This window comes from Equus caballus, chromosome 10, assembly GCF_041296265.1.
Source record: "Equus caballus isolate H_3958 breed thoroughbred chromosome 10, TB-T2T, whole genome shotgun sequence".
Taxonomy (NCBI): Eukaryota; Metazoa; Chordata; class Mammalia; order Perissodactyla; family Equidae; genus Equus; species Equus caballus.
In genome coordinates, this window is record NC_091693.1 from 20,299,508 (window position 1) to 20,314,937 (window position 15,430).

The window sequence follows — 15,430 nt, forward strand, 5'->3', positions numbered from 1 at the left end:
GCCCCGGGCACGATTGCAAACGATCTCGCAGCCGCCTTTTTTAATGTAGAAAGAAAACAGGCGAAGTTAACGTTGCCGAGATATTTTACTTAACCCCCTACAGGCAGGAGATAGGATCATTTTCACATGGAACCAATACAAAAAATTAATAGTGAGATATCGAGCGTTCTTTTTTGTCCTACCGAGTCTTCGAGATGTGGCCTGTGTCTACCCGCTGATGGTGCATCTCAGTTCGGACCCTAAATTTCCGGCGGTCAGTGTGAAATGTGGTCCTCCCAAAACAAAGAAATTGTGTTGAACAGAAAAATATTTGATGCTGCTCCCGGTTTTCTTTTATTCCTATTTTTATTATTTATTTATTTGTTTTTTGAGGAAGATCAGCCCTGAGCTAACTGCTGCCAATCCTCCTCTTTTTGCTGAGGAAGACTGGCCCTGGGCTAACATCGGTGCCCATCTTCCTCTACTTTATATGTTGGACGCTTCCCACAGCATGGTGTGCCAAGCAGTGCCATGTCCACACCCGGGATCTGAACCTGTGAACCCCTGGCCGCCGAAGCGGAACGTGCAAACTTAACCGCCGCGCCGCCGGGCCGGCCTCTGCTTGCGGTTTTCGATTCCCATGTCACTTAGTTAAAATGAAACACAATGGAAAGTCTGGTGTCTCCATTGCCCAGGCCGCATTTCGAGGGCTCAGTAGCTCCCTGTGGCCGGCAGCTGCTGGACTACACGGCACAGGGCCGGAGTTTGCCGCTCAAAGTGTGGGCCCTGGACCAGCAGCACCCAGCAGCTTGTCAGAAACGCAGCGTCCAGGCCCCACCCCAGACTTACTGGATGAGCATCTGCCTTTTAAGAAGATCCCTGGGGATGAGAAACTCTGATACACACACACCATTTTCTCAGTCACCAGGCATAAAATATGACATATATATTATGTGTCTATATGTCTGGTATATATAATATGCATTATTTTTTATGAAACGTCAAGGTCCCGGGGAGAGGGCACAGCAGGGAAGAGACTCTGAGGGCAGACACGTCTGTGTTTATTAAATGTATTTTTTTATTCTGAGTTGCACTCAGAAATTTGAAAGAAAGTGCTCTAAAGAGCTTAGTCCTGACACGTAACAAGTATTCAGAAACATCGGCTGCTATTTGGTGTTGTGCTCACGTTTCCCTTCTGAGACACACCTTTGTTGGGCGGCTCAGTGAGATGGTGGTGATGTGAGAAAATGTTCACAGTCAGCACGTGGTAGGTGTCCACGGAGTGGCAACTTGTATTGTTGATGTTGCCCTGGGTGGTGGTATTCTCTTGGTCTTTGGGCCAGCCCGGTGGCATAGTGGTTAAGTTCATGTGCTCTGCTTTGGCAGCCTGGGGTTTGCGGGTTCAGATCTCAGGCATGGACCTAGCACCACTTGTCAAGCCATGCTGTGGCAGCATCCCACATAAAATAGAGGAAGATGGGCACGGATGTTAGCTCAGTGATAATCTTCCTCAAGCAAAAAGAAGAGGATTGGCAACAGATGTTAGCTCAGGGCCAATCTTCTTCACCAAAAAAAAAAAAAAAACCCCTCTAGGTCTTGTGGGTGGCACTCAGGAAATGCTCTAATGTTCGTTTTTTCTTACTGTTCTTATCGTTCCCATCGTCATTGCTATTTGTCACTCTGAGCCCAGTGCCCGGCCATGGCAGGAGCTCAGCAACAGTTTGCTGTAACTCTCCACCCCCACCCTTCCCTTCCCACTGCAGATATGAGATCCTGACGCCCAATGCCATCCCCAAGGGCTTTATGGATGGGAAGCAGGCCTGTGAGAAGATGGTGAGTGTGGGGCAGAGCCCAGCAGTGCTCGGTGCAGGGGGTGGAGGGCGGGCTGGGACCTCCCCCCTCATCGCCTCTCCCCTACCCCTCACAGATCCAGGCCCTGGAACTGGACCCCAACCTCTACCGTGTGGGACAGAGCAAGATCTTCTTCCGGGCGGGGGTCCTGGCCCAGCTGGAAGAGGAGCGGGACCTGAAGGTCACAGACATCATTGTGTCCTTCCAGGCAGCTGCCCGGGGATACCTCGCTCGCAGGTGGGCCACCACCCGGTCTCCTGGGGTCCTGTTGGCCAAGGCCGGGCCAGGGAGGGGTTGACCAGATGGCCCCAAAGGGCAGGGCAAGGAGTGATTGACCAGATGGCCCCAGAGGCCTGAGCAAGGAGGGGTTGACCAGATGGCCCCAGAGGCCTGAGCAAGGAGGGGTTGACCAGATGGCCCCAGAGGCCTGAGCAAGGAGGGGTTGACCAGATGGCCCAGAGGCCGGAGCAAGGAGGGGTTGACCAGATGGCCTGGGAGACTGGAGGAAGGAGGGGTTGATCAGAAGGTTCCAGATGTCAGGGCCTCCAAGATGGTGAGAGGATTGAAAAACAATGGGATGGAGCCACTGGATGCCCAGGCTTCTTGGTTCTACAGTCCTGGAGCCCCTGTGGGCCAGGCCCTGTGCTGAGTGATGCCGGGGACACAGAGAAGAGCTGGACTCAGCCAGCCAGCGGGTGACCCACATTCCGGTTTGTCCAGGACTGGAGGGTTCCCAGGATGCATGATTTTCCATGCTAACACAGAGAAAGCCCCGGGCCACCCGGGTCGACGTGGTTACCCACCTGGCCGATCCCTGGAGGGACTCCAGTCTGGACGGGGCAGTGCACCGGCGTGAAGCGTCACAGTTCGGGGGGGGTGTGCTTTGATGGGGGTCATACAAGTTCAGCAGAGGCCTTGCTGCAGACCAGGACGCCCCCCCGGATCACACTTGACAACCAGGAAGATGAAGGAGGACAGGAGGGGGGTTCGAGACAGGAGCGACAGCTTGTGCAAAGGCCTGGTGATGTGCGAGCCTGGCACACTGCAGGAACGCAGGAAATTTGCAGGGCAGTCCCCCGCCCCCTTGGAACTGGTGCAGAGGAAGGATCAGAGGACAAAGGGCTCCCCAAACACCAGGCTGAGGGACAGAGGCCTTGTCCAGGGGCACTGGGGAGCTACGGCAGGGCTGGGAGCAGGGGAGGGGCGGGTGAACTCTGGGTGTAGACAGACCCCTCTGGAGGCATGTCAGGGATAGACTGGAGACTGGGAGGCCCAGGAGGAGGCTGGAGTGAGGGTCCAGGTGGGAGAAGATGAGCCCTGAACTGGGGCTGTGTGCACAGAGAGGAAGACAGGGCAGAGAGAGTCGAGGGCAGGGGGACCCCACGATCTATCAATAATAGAACGGTGCCTGCGCACAGTAGGCATTTCATGACGGTTGACTAATTGAAGGGAGCTTCGTTCGCTCTCTTGCCAAGGGGACAGGGCCTGGAGGGGCCCATCTTTCCCTCTCCCACTCGCGCCCCCCCGCCCCCCGCAGGGCCTTCCAGAAGCGTCAGCAGCAGCAAAGCGCCCTGCGGGTCATGCAGCGGAACTGTGCAGCCTACCTCAAGCTGAGACACTGGCAGTGGTGGCGACTCTTCACCAAGGTGAGGGCGCCTGGGGGGGGCGGGCCGAGCAGCGAGGGGACGGGACCTGGCAGCCAGGTCTGCTGGGTCAGGTGACTTCCTTTGTTTGGGCCTCAGTTTTCTGCATCTGTAAAATGGGACCGATCAGCTCAGACTTTGTTAGGATTCTTTAGGTAGCAAGTGACCCAAAAAATCTGACTCAAACCAGCATGGGTAAAAGAGATACAGGATGGCTTCGGGTGTGCGTGGCGCCTGTCGCTCCAACCGGAATCACACAGTGTCACGAGCACCTCTCACTCCGGACTGTGGGCTGAGAACCCTGAGAAACGGTGTTACAGAATAGCCGTGTTCGCTCATTCACTCACCCCGAAAACGCGGTGAAGCCGGGGCTGTCACCATCCCCATTCCATAGATGGGACACTAAGGTGCTTGCCCGAGCTCACGCAGCGGGTCAGTGGAGCACCTGGCCTCGAATGGAGCCCAGCTCAGAGTGGGAGCTCTTAGCTCCAGGGCCAAGGGGCTCCCGCGGTGGCAGCCGGCTGTTCCACATCCCCATCCCCCCTCCTCTGCAGGTGAAGCCACTGCTGCAGGTGACGCGGCAGGATGAGGTGCTGCAGGCGCGGGTGCAGGAGCTGCAGAAAGTGCAGGAGCTGCAGCAGCAGAGCGCCCGCGAGGTGGGCGAGCTCCAGGACCGCTTGACGCAGGTGAGGGGCGGGGCTTGGGGTGGAGCCAGAGTGTGAGAGGCTGGGCCGTGGGTGGGGCGGGGCTTGGGTGGATCCAGGACATGAGGGGCAGGGCCATGGGCTGGGGTGGGGCTGTGGGTGGAGCCAGGGTTTGAGGGGCGGGGCCATGGGTAGGGCGGGGCTGTGGTTGGAGCCATGGTGAGGGGTGGGGACACGGTGGGGCAGGGCTGTGGGTGGAACTCAGGTGTTGGGGGGGCCATGGGTGGGGCAGGGCTGCAGAGCCAGGTTATGAGGGGTGGGGCCATGGGTGGAGCCAGGTCATGAGAGGCGGGGCTGTGGGTGGAGCCAGGACATGAGGGGCAGGGCCATGGGCTGGGGCGGGGCTTGGGTGGAGCCAGGGTGTGAGGGGCGGGGCCAGGGGGTAGGGCAGGGCTGTGGGTGGAGCCATGGTGAGGGGTGGGGACACGGTGGGGCAGGGCTGTGGGTGGAACCAAGGTGTTGGGGGGGCCATGGGTGGGGCAGGGCTGTAGGTGGAGCCAGGTTGTGAGGGGCGGGGCTGTGGGCGGGTCCAGGTTTGAGGGACGGGGCTCCTGGGCTGGAACTGTGTGGTGTGGTTGAGCCGCCACTGGCAGGGAGCAGGGCTTTTGGGGTGCAGACAGGGTATTGGGGTGGGGGGCTGGTTCCTGTCGAGCCACCATGTTCAGGGAGTGGGCTCTAGGATGCGGGGCAGGGCTATGGTACACAGACCGTGGGGTTTCTATTGTTTCCAATATTTTTGGTATCTTAAAATAATGCTGAAGCAAACCTCTCCTTGACCAGTTTTCTGTTTGCTAATTTTCCGGAATCATTTCCTGTGGTTAAATTTCTAGCGTAGGAGTATTAAATGAAATGAGAGACGGTGGAAAGGGTTCTCTGGGGCTATTTGGAGGATGGACTGGAGAGAGAGAGAGCCTGGAGGCCGGGAGGCTGGGGAGGAGGCTGAGGAGAGAGTCCACTGAGAGAGGACGAGGCCTGAGCCTGCTGGGGCTGTGAGGACAGAGGAGGGGGCAGGGCAGACAGAGTCAGGGGCCGGGAGGGACGGGGCTGGGGCCTGATGGGCTGTGGGGAGATGAGGGGGAGGGTGGCACCTAGGGGTCTGACTCCATGTCTAAGGGGATGCAGGGTCATCCTGAGATGGGGACCTGAGGGAGGAATGGGTTGGGGGACTGTGTCTCCCACCCCGCCCCCCTGCCCCCCCCCCGGGCCTCAAAGGGCAAAGCAAACCCTGGTACAGGAGGGACCTGGTGCTCCACCGAGGGCTGTCCTGGGAGCACCGCCTGCTGCCCGCTGACCTCCCACCCCGTCCCCAGCTGGAAGAGGAGCGCAACCGCCTGGCCGAGCAACTGCGAGCAGAGGCAGAGCTGTGTGCTGAGGCCGAAGAGACGCGGGGACGGCTGGCAAGCCGAAAGCAGGAGCTGGAGCTGGTGGTGTCGGAGCTGGAGGCCCGCGTGGGCGAGGAGGAGGAGTGCAGCCGCCAGCTGCAAAGTGAGAAGAAGAGACTGCAGCAGCATATACAGGTCTGGACCCACCTCCCCCACCCCCCATTCTCGTACACACCCGGCATGCCTGAGGCCACCTTCCCCCAACCGTTCTGTCTACCCCGCCCACCTTTGCTTCTGTACACCATGTCTCTTTTGGCCACGGATTTGTGAAAAACTCAGTTCAAAGTAGCTTAAGCAAAAAGAATTTTTTTTTGTTTCAAATAATGGGAGACTAGAATGGATAAGCTTCAGGCGTGGCTGGATCCAGGTGCTCAAGTGATATCCTCAGTACTCTGCTTCTGTCCATCTCCTGGCTTCATTTGCCTCTGTGCTGCTGCATTTGCAGGCAGGTTGCTCTCCCATGGTTCCCCTTCAAAATCCAGTACGTATTTTACACTTACAGCACATCTCCATTCAGATGCTAAATTTTCATTGGTGATACTTCATTGGCATTTATATTTCATAAGTTCTTCTGTTTAAAAGGTAGATTTATAGGGGATGGCCTGGTGGTGTGGTGGTTAAGTTCATGTTCTCCACTTCGGTGGCCCGGGGTTCACAGGTTCCAATCCTGGGCATGGACCTACACACTGCTCATCAAGCCATGCTGTGGCGGCATCCCATATAGAAGATAGAGGAAGATTGGCACAGGTTGTCTTCCTCAAGCAAAAAGAGGAAGATTGGCAACAGATCTTAACTCAGGGCCAATCTTCCTCACCAAAAAAAGAAATCATATAAAAAGAAAAAGTAGATTTACATACCCAAGTTGTTCCAAACATACTTAAAAGTTTTCCAGTGAATAATTGAGTGTCTGGCTTTAAATTTAAAATAAGTAAAATTAAATTAAATTGAAAATTCAGTCCTCGGTCACACTGAGCACACTTCAAGAGCTCAGTAGTGTTTTAATTGCCTCCTCTTGCCTCCATCACTGAGGGAGGGTTCCTGCCCGACAGTTATGGAGATGGTCTAACACACCACACCCGACCCTTCACAGAAGAGCCAGATGGCAGTTTATTAGTCACAGATACCCACAGCCTGAGGGAAGCAGTCTCCCGCCACAGAGACGCACATGAGGGTTGCACTCAGGAATGGTGTGTTCAAGCTGCAGCTGTGGGAGGCAGGCTTCATAGTAACAAGAGGGTGAGGTGACCCCTTGGGTCCTGCAGGGAGACGTGATGGGTTTGTTTGGATAATTCCGAGGGCTGGCAGGCAGCTGGAGTCCACTACAGAGGGGTGAGCAGCCTGTTATCACTGTGCCTGGTCCCCCTGATAAGGGGGGTTATTGGTGAGGGGACTTTGTCTGTGGGAGCAGAGCGGGAAGGAGGACTTGTGGTTCCGACATTATATGTCCTCCCAATATTACCAGACATCAAGGCAGCACATAATGTTGAGTCTTTTTTTTTGAGGAAGATTAGCCCTGAGCTAACATTTGTTGCCAATCCTCCTCTTTTTGCTGAGGAAGACTGGCCCTGAGCTGACATCCGTGCCCATCTTCCTCTACTTTATATGTGGGACGCCTGCCACAGCATGGCTTGCCAAGCAGTGCCATGTCCACACCTGGGATCCGAACCGGGGAACCCCGGGCCTCCAAAGCGGAACATGCGCACTTAACTGCTGCACCACCGGGCCGGCCCCTGAATCTTTTTTTAAATCGAGTTAGAATTGACGTATAACATGTTAGTTTCAGGTGTACAACATAATGGTTCGCTATTTGTATACATTGCGACGCGGTCACAATAACTCTAGTTAAAGTCTAGTTAACATCTGTCCCCTTACACAGTTACAGAAAAATTGTTTTCTTGTGATGAGAACTTTTAAAAAAAATTTTTTTTGGTTTTCAACACATTTTTTTTTTCGAAGATTGGCCCTGAGCTAACATTTGTTGCCAATATTCTTTTTTTTCCATCTTCTTCTCCCCAAATCCCCCTAGTACATAGTTGTATATTTTTCAGTTGTGGGTCCTTCTAGTTGTGGCATGTGGGACGCCGCCTCAGCGTGGCTTGATGAGCGGTGCCGTGTCTGCGCCCAGGATGTGAACCCTGGGCCGCCGAAGCAGAGCTCACGGACTTAACCACTCGGCCACAGGGCAGCCCCCTGATGAGAACTTTTGAGATCTACTCTGCGCAACTTTCAAGCACGCAACACAGCGTTAACGACAGCCGCCATGCTGTGTGTTACAGGCCCAGGACTTATTTATTTCATAACTGGAAGTTTATGCCATTTGAGCCCCTTTCTCCTGGCCCCTCTCCCGACCTCTGGCCTCCACCGGTCTGTTCTCTGTATCTATGAGCTCAGGCTTTTTGTTTTTGTTTCTGCTTTTTAGATTCCACATATAAGTGCAGTCACATGGGACTTGTCTTTCTCTGTCTCACTTATGTCACTTAGCGCCATGCCCTCGAGGTCCATCCATGTTGTTGCGTGATACTGACTCTTAATTCCCCGTCTCACACCACAAGTTGCCACACGTGCCTGGTCACCACCGTGGCAGACAGCGGCCATCTGGAGAATGGGTTTCTTCGTCATGTGGGTTGTTTATAATCTTCACACCTACCCAGGAATGTCATTTCCACAAGGACAAAGATCTTTCTCTGTCCTCGGTGCCCAGAACAGGGCCTGACGCATGTTCACCATTCAGTAAATGCTTGTTGGGCTAGTGAAGGAGATGAGAAGGCCGGTCGGGGTGCTGTCCTTCCCGGCCTCGCCCTGAGCGTGGACCTGTCTGAGCCACGCGCCCCGGGGGGTCCGTGGTCTACCCGCTGCATCCTTCCCACGGCAGCCCGGCCCCCGGCCCCCCGGTCCTCACCCCGCCCTCCTCCCTCCCAGGAGCTGGAGACCCACCTGGAGGCTGAGGAGGCGGCCAGGCAGAAGCTGGAGCTGGAGAGGGTGACAACCGAGGCGAAGCTGAAGAAGTTTGAGGAAGACCTGCTCCTCTTGGAAGATCAGAACGCCAAGCTGAGCAAGGTCGGTGGCTGGCGAGCCCCCAAGGGTGGGGCGAGTGGGGGGCTCCGCTGGGCACGTGGGTCCCTCCCTGCGTCTGTGCCCAGGTCACCCCACCTCTAGGGTCTTTGTCGCTCTCATCGTGGCTGTTTGTGCCTTTAACCCTTTCTCTCTCCCTGCCTCTCGGTCACACCCACATGCAGCTGTTTCTATTGAGCAACTACTGTGTGTGGTTACCTCTCGCTGCATCATGACACCCCCAGCCGCGGGGCTGCAAACAGGCACCGTTGCACTGCATCCCATTGATCCGTGGGTTCCTCCTCCTCTCCCGGTGGCTCTCTCCGGCGGTCACCATGACGCGGTGGCGGGCGCTGGGTGTCTGTGCTCCTTCGTGTGGCCTCTCTCTCCCCCCACCGGAGAGCCTGGATTTCTTCCCCAGCAGCACAGGGCTCCGGGAAGAGGAAGCGGAAGCCGCCAGGCCTCTAAAAGCTTAAGCCTGGAAGCGACACCACGTCCCTTCCAGCTGAATTCTGTAGTTCAGGTGTTGGCAAACATTTTCCCTAAGAGGCCAGAGGGTGAACATCTGTGGCTGTGCGGGCCACGCCTTCTGTCACAACCACCCAGTTCCGCCTTTGTCTCCTGAAAGCAGCCACATACAGTTTGTCCTCGGATGGGCATGGCTGTGTCTCAATAAAACTTTATTTATCAGAACAAGCCGTGGGCCGGATTTGGCCCTCAGGCTGTGGTTTGCAGCCCCTGAGCTGAGAACAGCCCCAGGCTCAGCCCCGATGCGAGGGTGGGGAGGAGACTCTACCCCTGGGTGGGGACATGGTGGAGAATCTGCCGCCCTCTTTAACCTGCCACCGCCAGGACTGGGGTGGGCACAGGGGCGATGACACCCAACCAACTGGAAAACCATTTACGCCCTCACAGCCAGGTCGGGGAGAGGGATGAGTGAGCACCGGAAATAAACGGAACCACGAATTGTGACTTAATTAGAAACTGTCAGGAAAGAGCAGGACACGATGGAGGGTTCCCTGACCTGTCCTGGGAGTGGTCAAAGAAGGGTTCCCCGAGGCAACGATGCCTGAGTTGAGAGTTCAAGGATGCACAGCTTCTGGAACATTCCTTCGGTTTCATAACTATCCCCTTCTACTCCATTCTGTTTCTTTCTTTTTAAGGGCAGTGCCGACCCACTGCATTGATTTCTAAAACCACTCACGGTTTGAAAACCACTGCTCCAGGCCCATGCTTCTCAAACTCCGATGTGCACGGGGCTCCTGTGGGGAGCTCGTTCAAATGCAGATTCTGCTTGGGCAGGTCTGGGGTGGAACCCGGGGTTCGGCATTTCCAGCAAGCTCCCTGTGGATGCTGAGGCTGCTGGTCCATGAGCCAGACTTCGAGTACAGTAGTGGCGAGAATGTTCCGTGCCGTGTCGTCTATAGTAGCAAATGATTAGAATCGACCTCAGTGGCCGTCACGGGGATGACGGTGGTGTCCTTTGGATGATAGGCGTCTACACCAACATTGACGGGCGTGAACTGGTCGGGGTGGGACGGGTCAGCAGGCCCTAGAGAATCGGGGAGGATGGAAGGCTTGGGAGCCGGAGGGTCAGGGGAGGATGGCGATGAGCAGAAACACGGAGGAAAATGACATCGAAGACAAGGGGCGAGTGGGGCTGCTCCTGACCACTGCCCCCCCCCACCACCTCCCACCACCCTCAGGAGCGGAAGCTTCTGGAAGACCGTCTGTCCGAGTTCTCATCCCAGGCGGCCGAGGAGGAGGAGAAGGTCAAGAGCCTCAATAAGCTTCGACTCAAATACGAGGCCACGATTGCGGACATGGAGGGTGAGCGCCCGCCCCCGTGCGTGCTCCGGCTGGGGTCAGGGTGTGGGGGGTGGTGACCTCAGGCGACCCCGTGCGCTCTGGGGCCTCAGTGGTCATATTTGCTAAATGGGGGCAGGAAAGAAGGCTTGGGACAAGTTGTTTCTGTCTCTCTCAATGCTATTGTCTCGCTCCCTCTCTGACTGTCCCGCTATCTGGTTCAGACACTGTCTTGTCTCTGTGTCCCTCGCGGTTGACTCAGAATCAGAAACAGAAGGGAAAGAGCCCAGAGGAGGCCGGGGTGGGGGGGTGGGGGTGTTGGGGGGGAGAGCAGCGAGGAGAGGACGGGCCGAGAGAGTCAGCGGGCAGAGGCAGGGGTGTCCTTGGGGGTGAGGGGAAGGGGACAGCCACTGGGGATCTGGCCCACGATCTGGGGGGCAGGGGGGCGTCCCCGAGATGGGTAAGCTGGGAAGAGGAGGAGGTGTGGAGGGAGGCGCTGAGCTCAGCCTTACACCCCGCGAGTCCTGGGGGCCGTGGGAGCTGCCGGGCGCGTGGGTCCGGAACCTTCCACGCACGGCCCCCCCTTCCGTCCTCAGACCGCCTCCGGAAGGAGGAGAAGGGCCGCCAGGAGATGGAGAAGCTGAAGCGGCGGCTGGACGTGGAGAGCTCGGAGCTGCAGGAGCAGATGGGGGAGCAGCAGCAGCGGGCGGAGGAGCTGCGGGCGCAGCTGGGCCGCAAGGAGGAGGAGCTGCAGGCGGCGCTGGCCAGGTGCGCGCGCAGCCCTGGGGCGCCGCATCCACACCCGCCTGGGGGCGCAGCCCGGTGGAGCGCCCCCCGCCCGCACCCCCCCCCCCCCCCCCCGCCAGCCGTGCACACCCGCCCCGAGCCCCTTCTGTAAAGTGGACATAGCGAGTTCCAAGCCCATCTGGTCAAGGGAACCGGGAACAAAGGCCCCAGTCTGTTCCTCCCGAAACGGAACAGCCCGGAATCAGCTGTGATTTGAAAGGTGGTCTGGAGGCCGGCCGGTGGTGCAGCGGTTAAGTGCTCACGCTGTGCTTGGGCGGCCCGGGGCTCGTGGGTTCTGATCCCGGGTGAGGACATGGCACCGCTTGGCAAGCCATGCTGTGGCAGGCGTCCCACATATAAAGTAGAGTAAAATGGGCACGATGTTAGCTCAGGGCCAGTCTTCCTCAGCAAAAAGAGGAGGATTGGCGGTGGATGTTAGCTCAGGGCTAATCTATCTCAGCAAAAGAAAAAGAACATGCCCCCTCAAGTCTGACTTCTGGGTTTGAATCCCGGCTCCTCCCGGTTCCGACCACGTGACCCCACCCGGATGATCTCCCCTGTGTAGCCTTAGTTTCTTCATCTGTGAAATGGGGCTGATTACAGCAGCCCCTCCTCGGGTTCGTGTGGGGATTGAATGAGAGAAAATGCTCCTAAAACACTTCGCACACGCTCAGCCCTCGGGAAAGTCTGGATGCGTGTGTTGCTGCTCTTCGTTAGGGCTGTCGTTCCTTGTTTTTCTCTTTTTTTTTTTTTGTATGGAGGTGAAATTCACAGAACCAAATTGGCCTTTAAAGTGTACAATTCAGCAGCAATTGGCACGTCCCCAGTGTTGTGCACCCACTGCCTCTATCTCGTTCCAGAACATTTTCATCACCTCCCAGGAAACCCACGCCCATTAAACAGTCGCTCTGCGTCCCCCGCCCCCCCGCCCCAGCCCCTGGCGTCACCCATCTGCTGTCTGTCCGCATGGGATTCGCTTGTTGATATTTCCTCGAAGTGGAATCATGCAACATGTAGTCTTTTGCGCTCTCTCTTTCTTTTTTTTTTTTTTAAAGATTGGCACCTGAGCTAACAACTGTTGCCAACCTTCTTCTTTTTTTTTTTTCTGCTTTATCTTCCCCCCCGCCACATAGTTGTATATCTTAGTTGTAGGTTCTTCTAGTTGTGGGATTCTTTTGCCCTCTTATGATTATTTTTATTGCCATCCTCATGGCGATCCTGCGACGTGGGGCGTTTGTGTCCCCTCACAGACTAGCTGCCTCTAGTTAGGAAAGGTTGTCACCTGCCAGGGCAGGTGGCTGAGCAGGGGCTCCCTGAGCCATTTAACTCCCAGTCCACACTGCCCTCAATTCAGCTTCTGGGTTTTTTTTTTTGTTTTTTGTTTTTTGCTGAGGAAGATTGGCCCTAAGTGAACATCAGTTGCCGATATTTCTCTTTTTTTTTTTCTCCCTAAAGCCCCTCAGTGCATAGCTGTATATCCTAGTTGTAGGTCATTCTAGTTCTTCTATGTGGGATGCTGCCACAGCATGGCTTGATGAGCCGTGTGTAGGTCCACACCCAGGATCCGAACTAGTGAAATCTGGGCTGCTGAAGTGGAGCACGGCCCCCAGCTTCTCTTTGCAGGAGGCCATGTTGGGTCAGGGCAATGAGGAGGGGCTGTGGGGCCAGGTCACTGGCCGAGTGACCAGGGCAAGTGCTTTCCCACTCTGAGCCTCAGTTTCCTCATTGGGTGTGAGCTTTCAATGAGATGATAAGTAAAGGACTCGCATGTGGCGGGAGCTTAGTAAGTGTGGCTGTGGCCACTGTCAGTGTCATTCCCATTTCACAGCTAAGAAAGCTGAGGTGCTGGCTCCGGAGGCATGTGCCCAAGGGCGGAGCTGGGATTTGAACCCAGCCCTGGCCACCCCCATAGTCCTCCTCGGGCCTCTCCGCCTCCAGAAATCATCCCTCCCCCGCCTGCCTGCCCCCCTACCAACTGCGTGGTCCTCGTCCACCCCCAGGGCAGAGGAGGAGGGCGGGGCCCGGGCTCAGCTGCTCAAGTCGCTGCGGGAGGCGCAGGCCGGGCTGGCCGAGGCCCAGGAGGACCTGGAGGCGGAGCGCGCGGCCCGGGCCAAGGCCGAGAAGCAGCGCCGGGACCTGGGCGAGGAGCTGGAGGCGCTGCGGGGCGAGCTCGAGGACACGCTGGACTCCACCAACGCGCAGCAGGAGCTCCGGTGAGGCCTGGCCGCCTGGCGGCTGAACACGTGCAGGGCGAGGTCCGGGGAGAGAGAAGGACTAGGGGTCGGGGTGGGGGTGCCAGCTTTCCATCGACACAAGGGTTTTGTGAGTCGTTCAACAGTTGTTTGTGGAGCACCAGCTCTGGGCCCCGCTTGGGCCAAGCTGGGGACAGAGGTGAGTTAGACCCAGGCACCGCTCTGAGGAACTCCTGGTGTGTGGGGGGAAGCAGATTCGAGCAAAGGTAGACCCAATCTGGGACAAAGCATGCTTTAATGGAGTAGCAGAGGGCATCGTGGATGATAAGAGCAGGCCCCTATGCCACATCTATGGGAGGGAGTCCAGGAAGACGTCCTTGAGAAGGGGCTTTCTGAATAGGGTTTTGAGGGATGCATAGGAGCTCACCCTTAAAGCCACCCTTCTCCCACAGCATCACCACCCAGATCCCTTGGGGATCGCAGAGTGAGGTCCCCATCTTTGGTGGGAAACAATAAATGGAGGCACAACTGGCTGTTGAGGGGATGCTCCCCCAAAGTCCCTGCCTTCCTCTATTCTGAAATTCTGCTCCCCATCTTCCTCCCACAATGAAAGGTCCAAGAGGGAGCAGGAGGTGACGGAGCTGAAGAAGGCTCTGGAAGAGGAGACGCGTGTTCACGAGGTGGCGGTGCAGGAGCTGAGGCAGCGCCACGGCCAGGCGCTGGGAGAACTGGCGGAGCAGCTGGAGCAGGCCCGGAGGGTGAGTTGGGCTGGAGGGGAGGGCAGGATGCTGGGCTGGAGGAGGTGCCTCGGCTGGTGCTGGGCCGGCCCACGTCTCTGGGCTTCTTCCCTCCCATCTTCACGGCTTCATTTCATCTTTTGCTCGGCACGCATTAGCTGAACACATGCTGTTCCCTTCCCTTGTGGGGAAATGAACAGGGAGAGGGGGTCAGAGTGCTACTTGGGGAGTGTGATCTTAAATAGAGAGGCAGGGAGGGATTCTCTGAGAAGGTGACATCCAAGGGAAGCACTGAGGGAGGCGAGGGGTGAGCCATCCCAGCATCACGGGGAAGTGTGGTCCAGGCAGAGGGAACAGCCTGTGCAAAGGCCCTGTGGCAGGAGTGTACCTGAGTCTTTAAGGAGCAGTGAGAAGTTCCAGGGGGAATAGACAGTGCAAAGGCCCTGAGACAGGAGTCTGCCTGGCCTGGTAGATGTGGGGAATCATAAATCTTTGCTTGCCTCTCTCCCTCACCAGGGCAAAAGTGCATGGGAGAAGACCCGGTTGGCCCTGGAGGCCGAGGTGTCCGAGCTACGGGGGGAACTGAACAGCCTGCAGACCTCGCGTCAGGAGGGTGAGCAGAAGAGGCGCCGCCTGGAGTCCCAGCTGCAGGAGGTGCAGGGCCGGGCTGGTGATGGAGAGCGGGCCCGAGCAGAGGCTGCAGAGAAGCTGCAGCGGGCCCAGGTGAGTGGGGCGGCCAGGGCAGGGGTGGTCTCTGCTGTGTGATGTTGAGTGAGATACCTGCCCTCTCTGGGCTTCTGTTTGGTCCACCTCAGCCCTGTTGTTCCTTCCAACTTTTCCAACATAATCACGTATAAATAGCTAGTATTTGGTGAGCTGTTACTATATGCCAACCATCCCGTGTATTTCACTAAATCCTCCTGGCTCTCCTTTGAGGGACGTGCTTGTACTGTTCCCATTTTACACAGGAGGAAACTGAGGCCCAGGGAGGTGAAGTTGATTGTCTAAGGTCCCTCAGAGCCAAAACTCGAACCCAGCCATGTCTGACCCTGTAGCTCTTAACCCTGCCACAGCCTCCACCCTCCACCCCCTTCTCCTCTGGCCTTAAATAGTCTGTGGTCTGGTTAGAACAGCCCAGTGTGACTACGTGGAACTGTGTGAAGACGATATTGAAGAAGAAAAATGGATTTAAAAAAAAAATTTTTGTTGAGGAAGATTAGCCCTGAGCTAACATCTGCCGCCAATCCTCCTCTTTTTTGCTGAGGAAGACTGGCCCTGAGCTAACATCCGTGCCCATCT

General features: G+C 56.7%; 1 protein-coding gene across 11 annotated transcripts in view; it reads left to right on the top strand.

Moving 5' to 3' along the window:
* The window catches only part of MYH14 (myosin heavy chain 14), a 101,292-nt gene that overhangs the window by 58,568 nt on the left and 27,294 nt on the right, over positions 1 to 15,430 (top strand). For all 11 annotated transcript variants that reach the window (XM_070224755.1, XM_070224760.1, XM_070224754.1 and 8 more), the window contains 11 exons: positions 1,743 to 1,812; positions 1,907 to 2,067; positions 3,368 to 3,476; positions 4,028 to 4,159; positions 5,488 to 5,694; positions 8,479 to 8,616; positions 10,317 to 10,440; positions 11,013 to 11,184; positions 13,203 to 13,415; positions 14,008 to 14,152; positions 14,648 to 14,854. In XM_070224755.1, the coding sequence (XP_070080856.1) occupies positions 1,743 to 1,812; positions 1,907 to 2,067; positions 3,368 to 3,476; positions 4,028 to 4,159; positions 5,488 to 5,694; positions 8,479 to 8,616; positions 10,317 to 10,440; positions 11,013 to 11,184; positions 13,203 to 13,415; positions 14,008 to 14,152; positions 14,648 to 14,854 (1,678 nt within the window). The remainder of the gene's footprint in view (positions 1 to 1,742; positions 1,813 to 1,906; positions 2,068 to 3,367; positions 3,477 to 4,027; positions 4,160 to 5,487; positions 5,695 to 8,478; positions 8,617 to 10,316; positions 10,441 to 11,012; positions 11,185 to 13,202; positions 13,416 to 14,007; positions 14,153 to 14,647; positions 14,855 to 15,430) is intronic.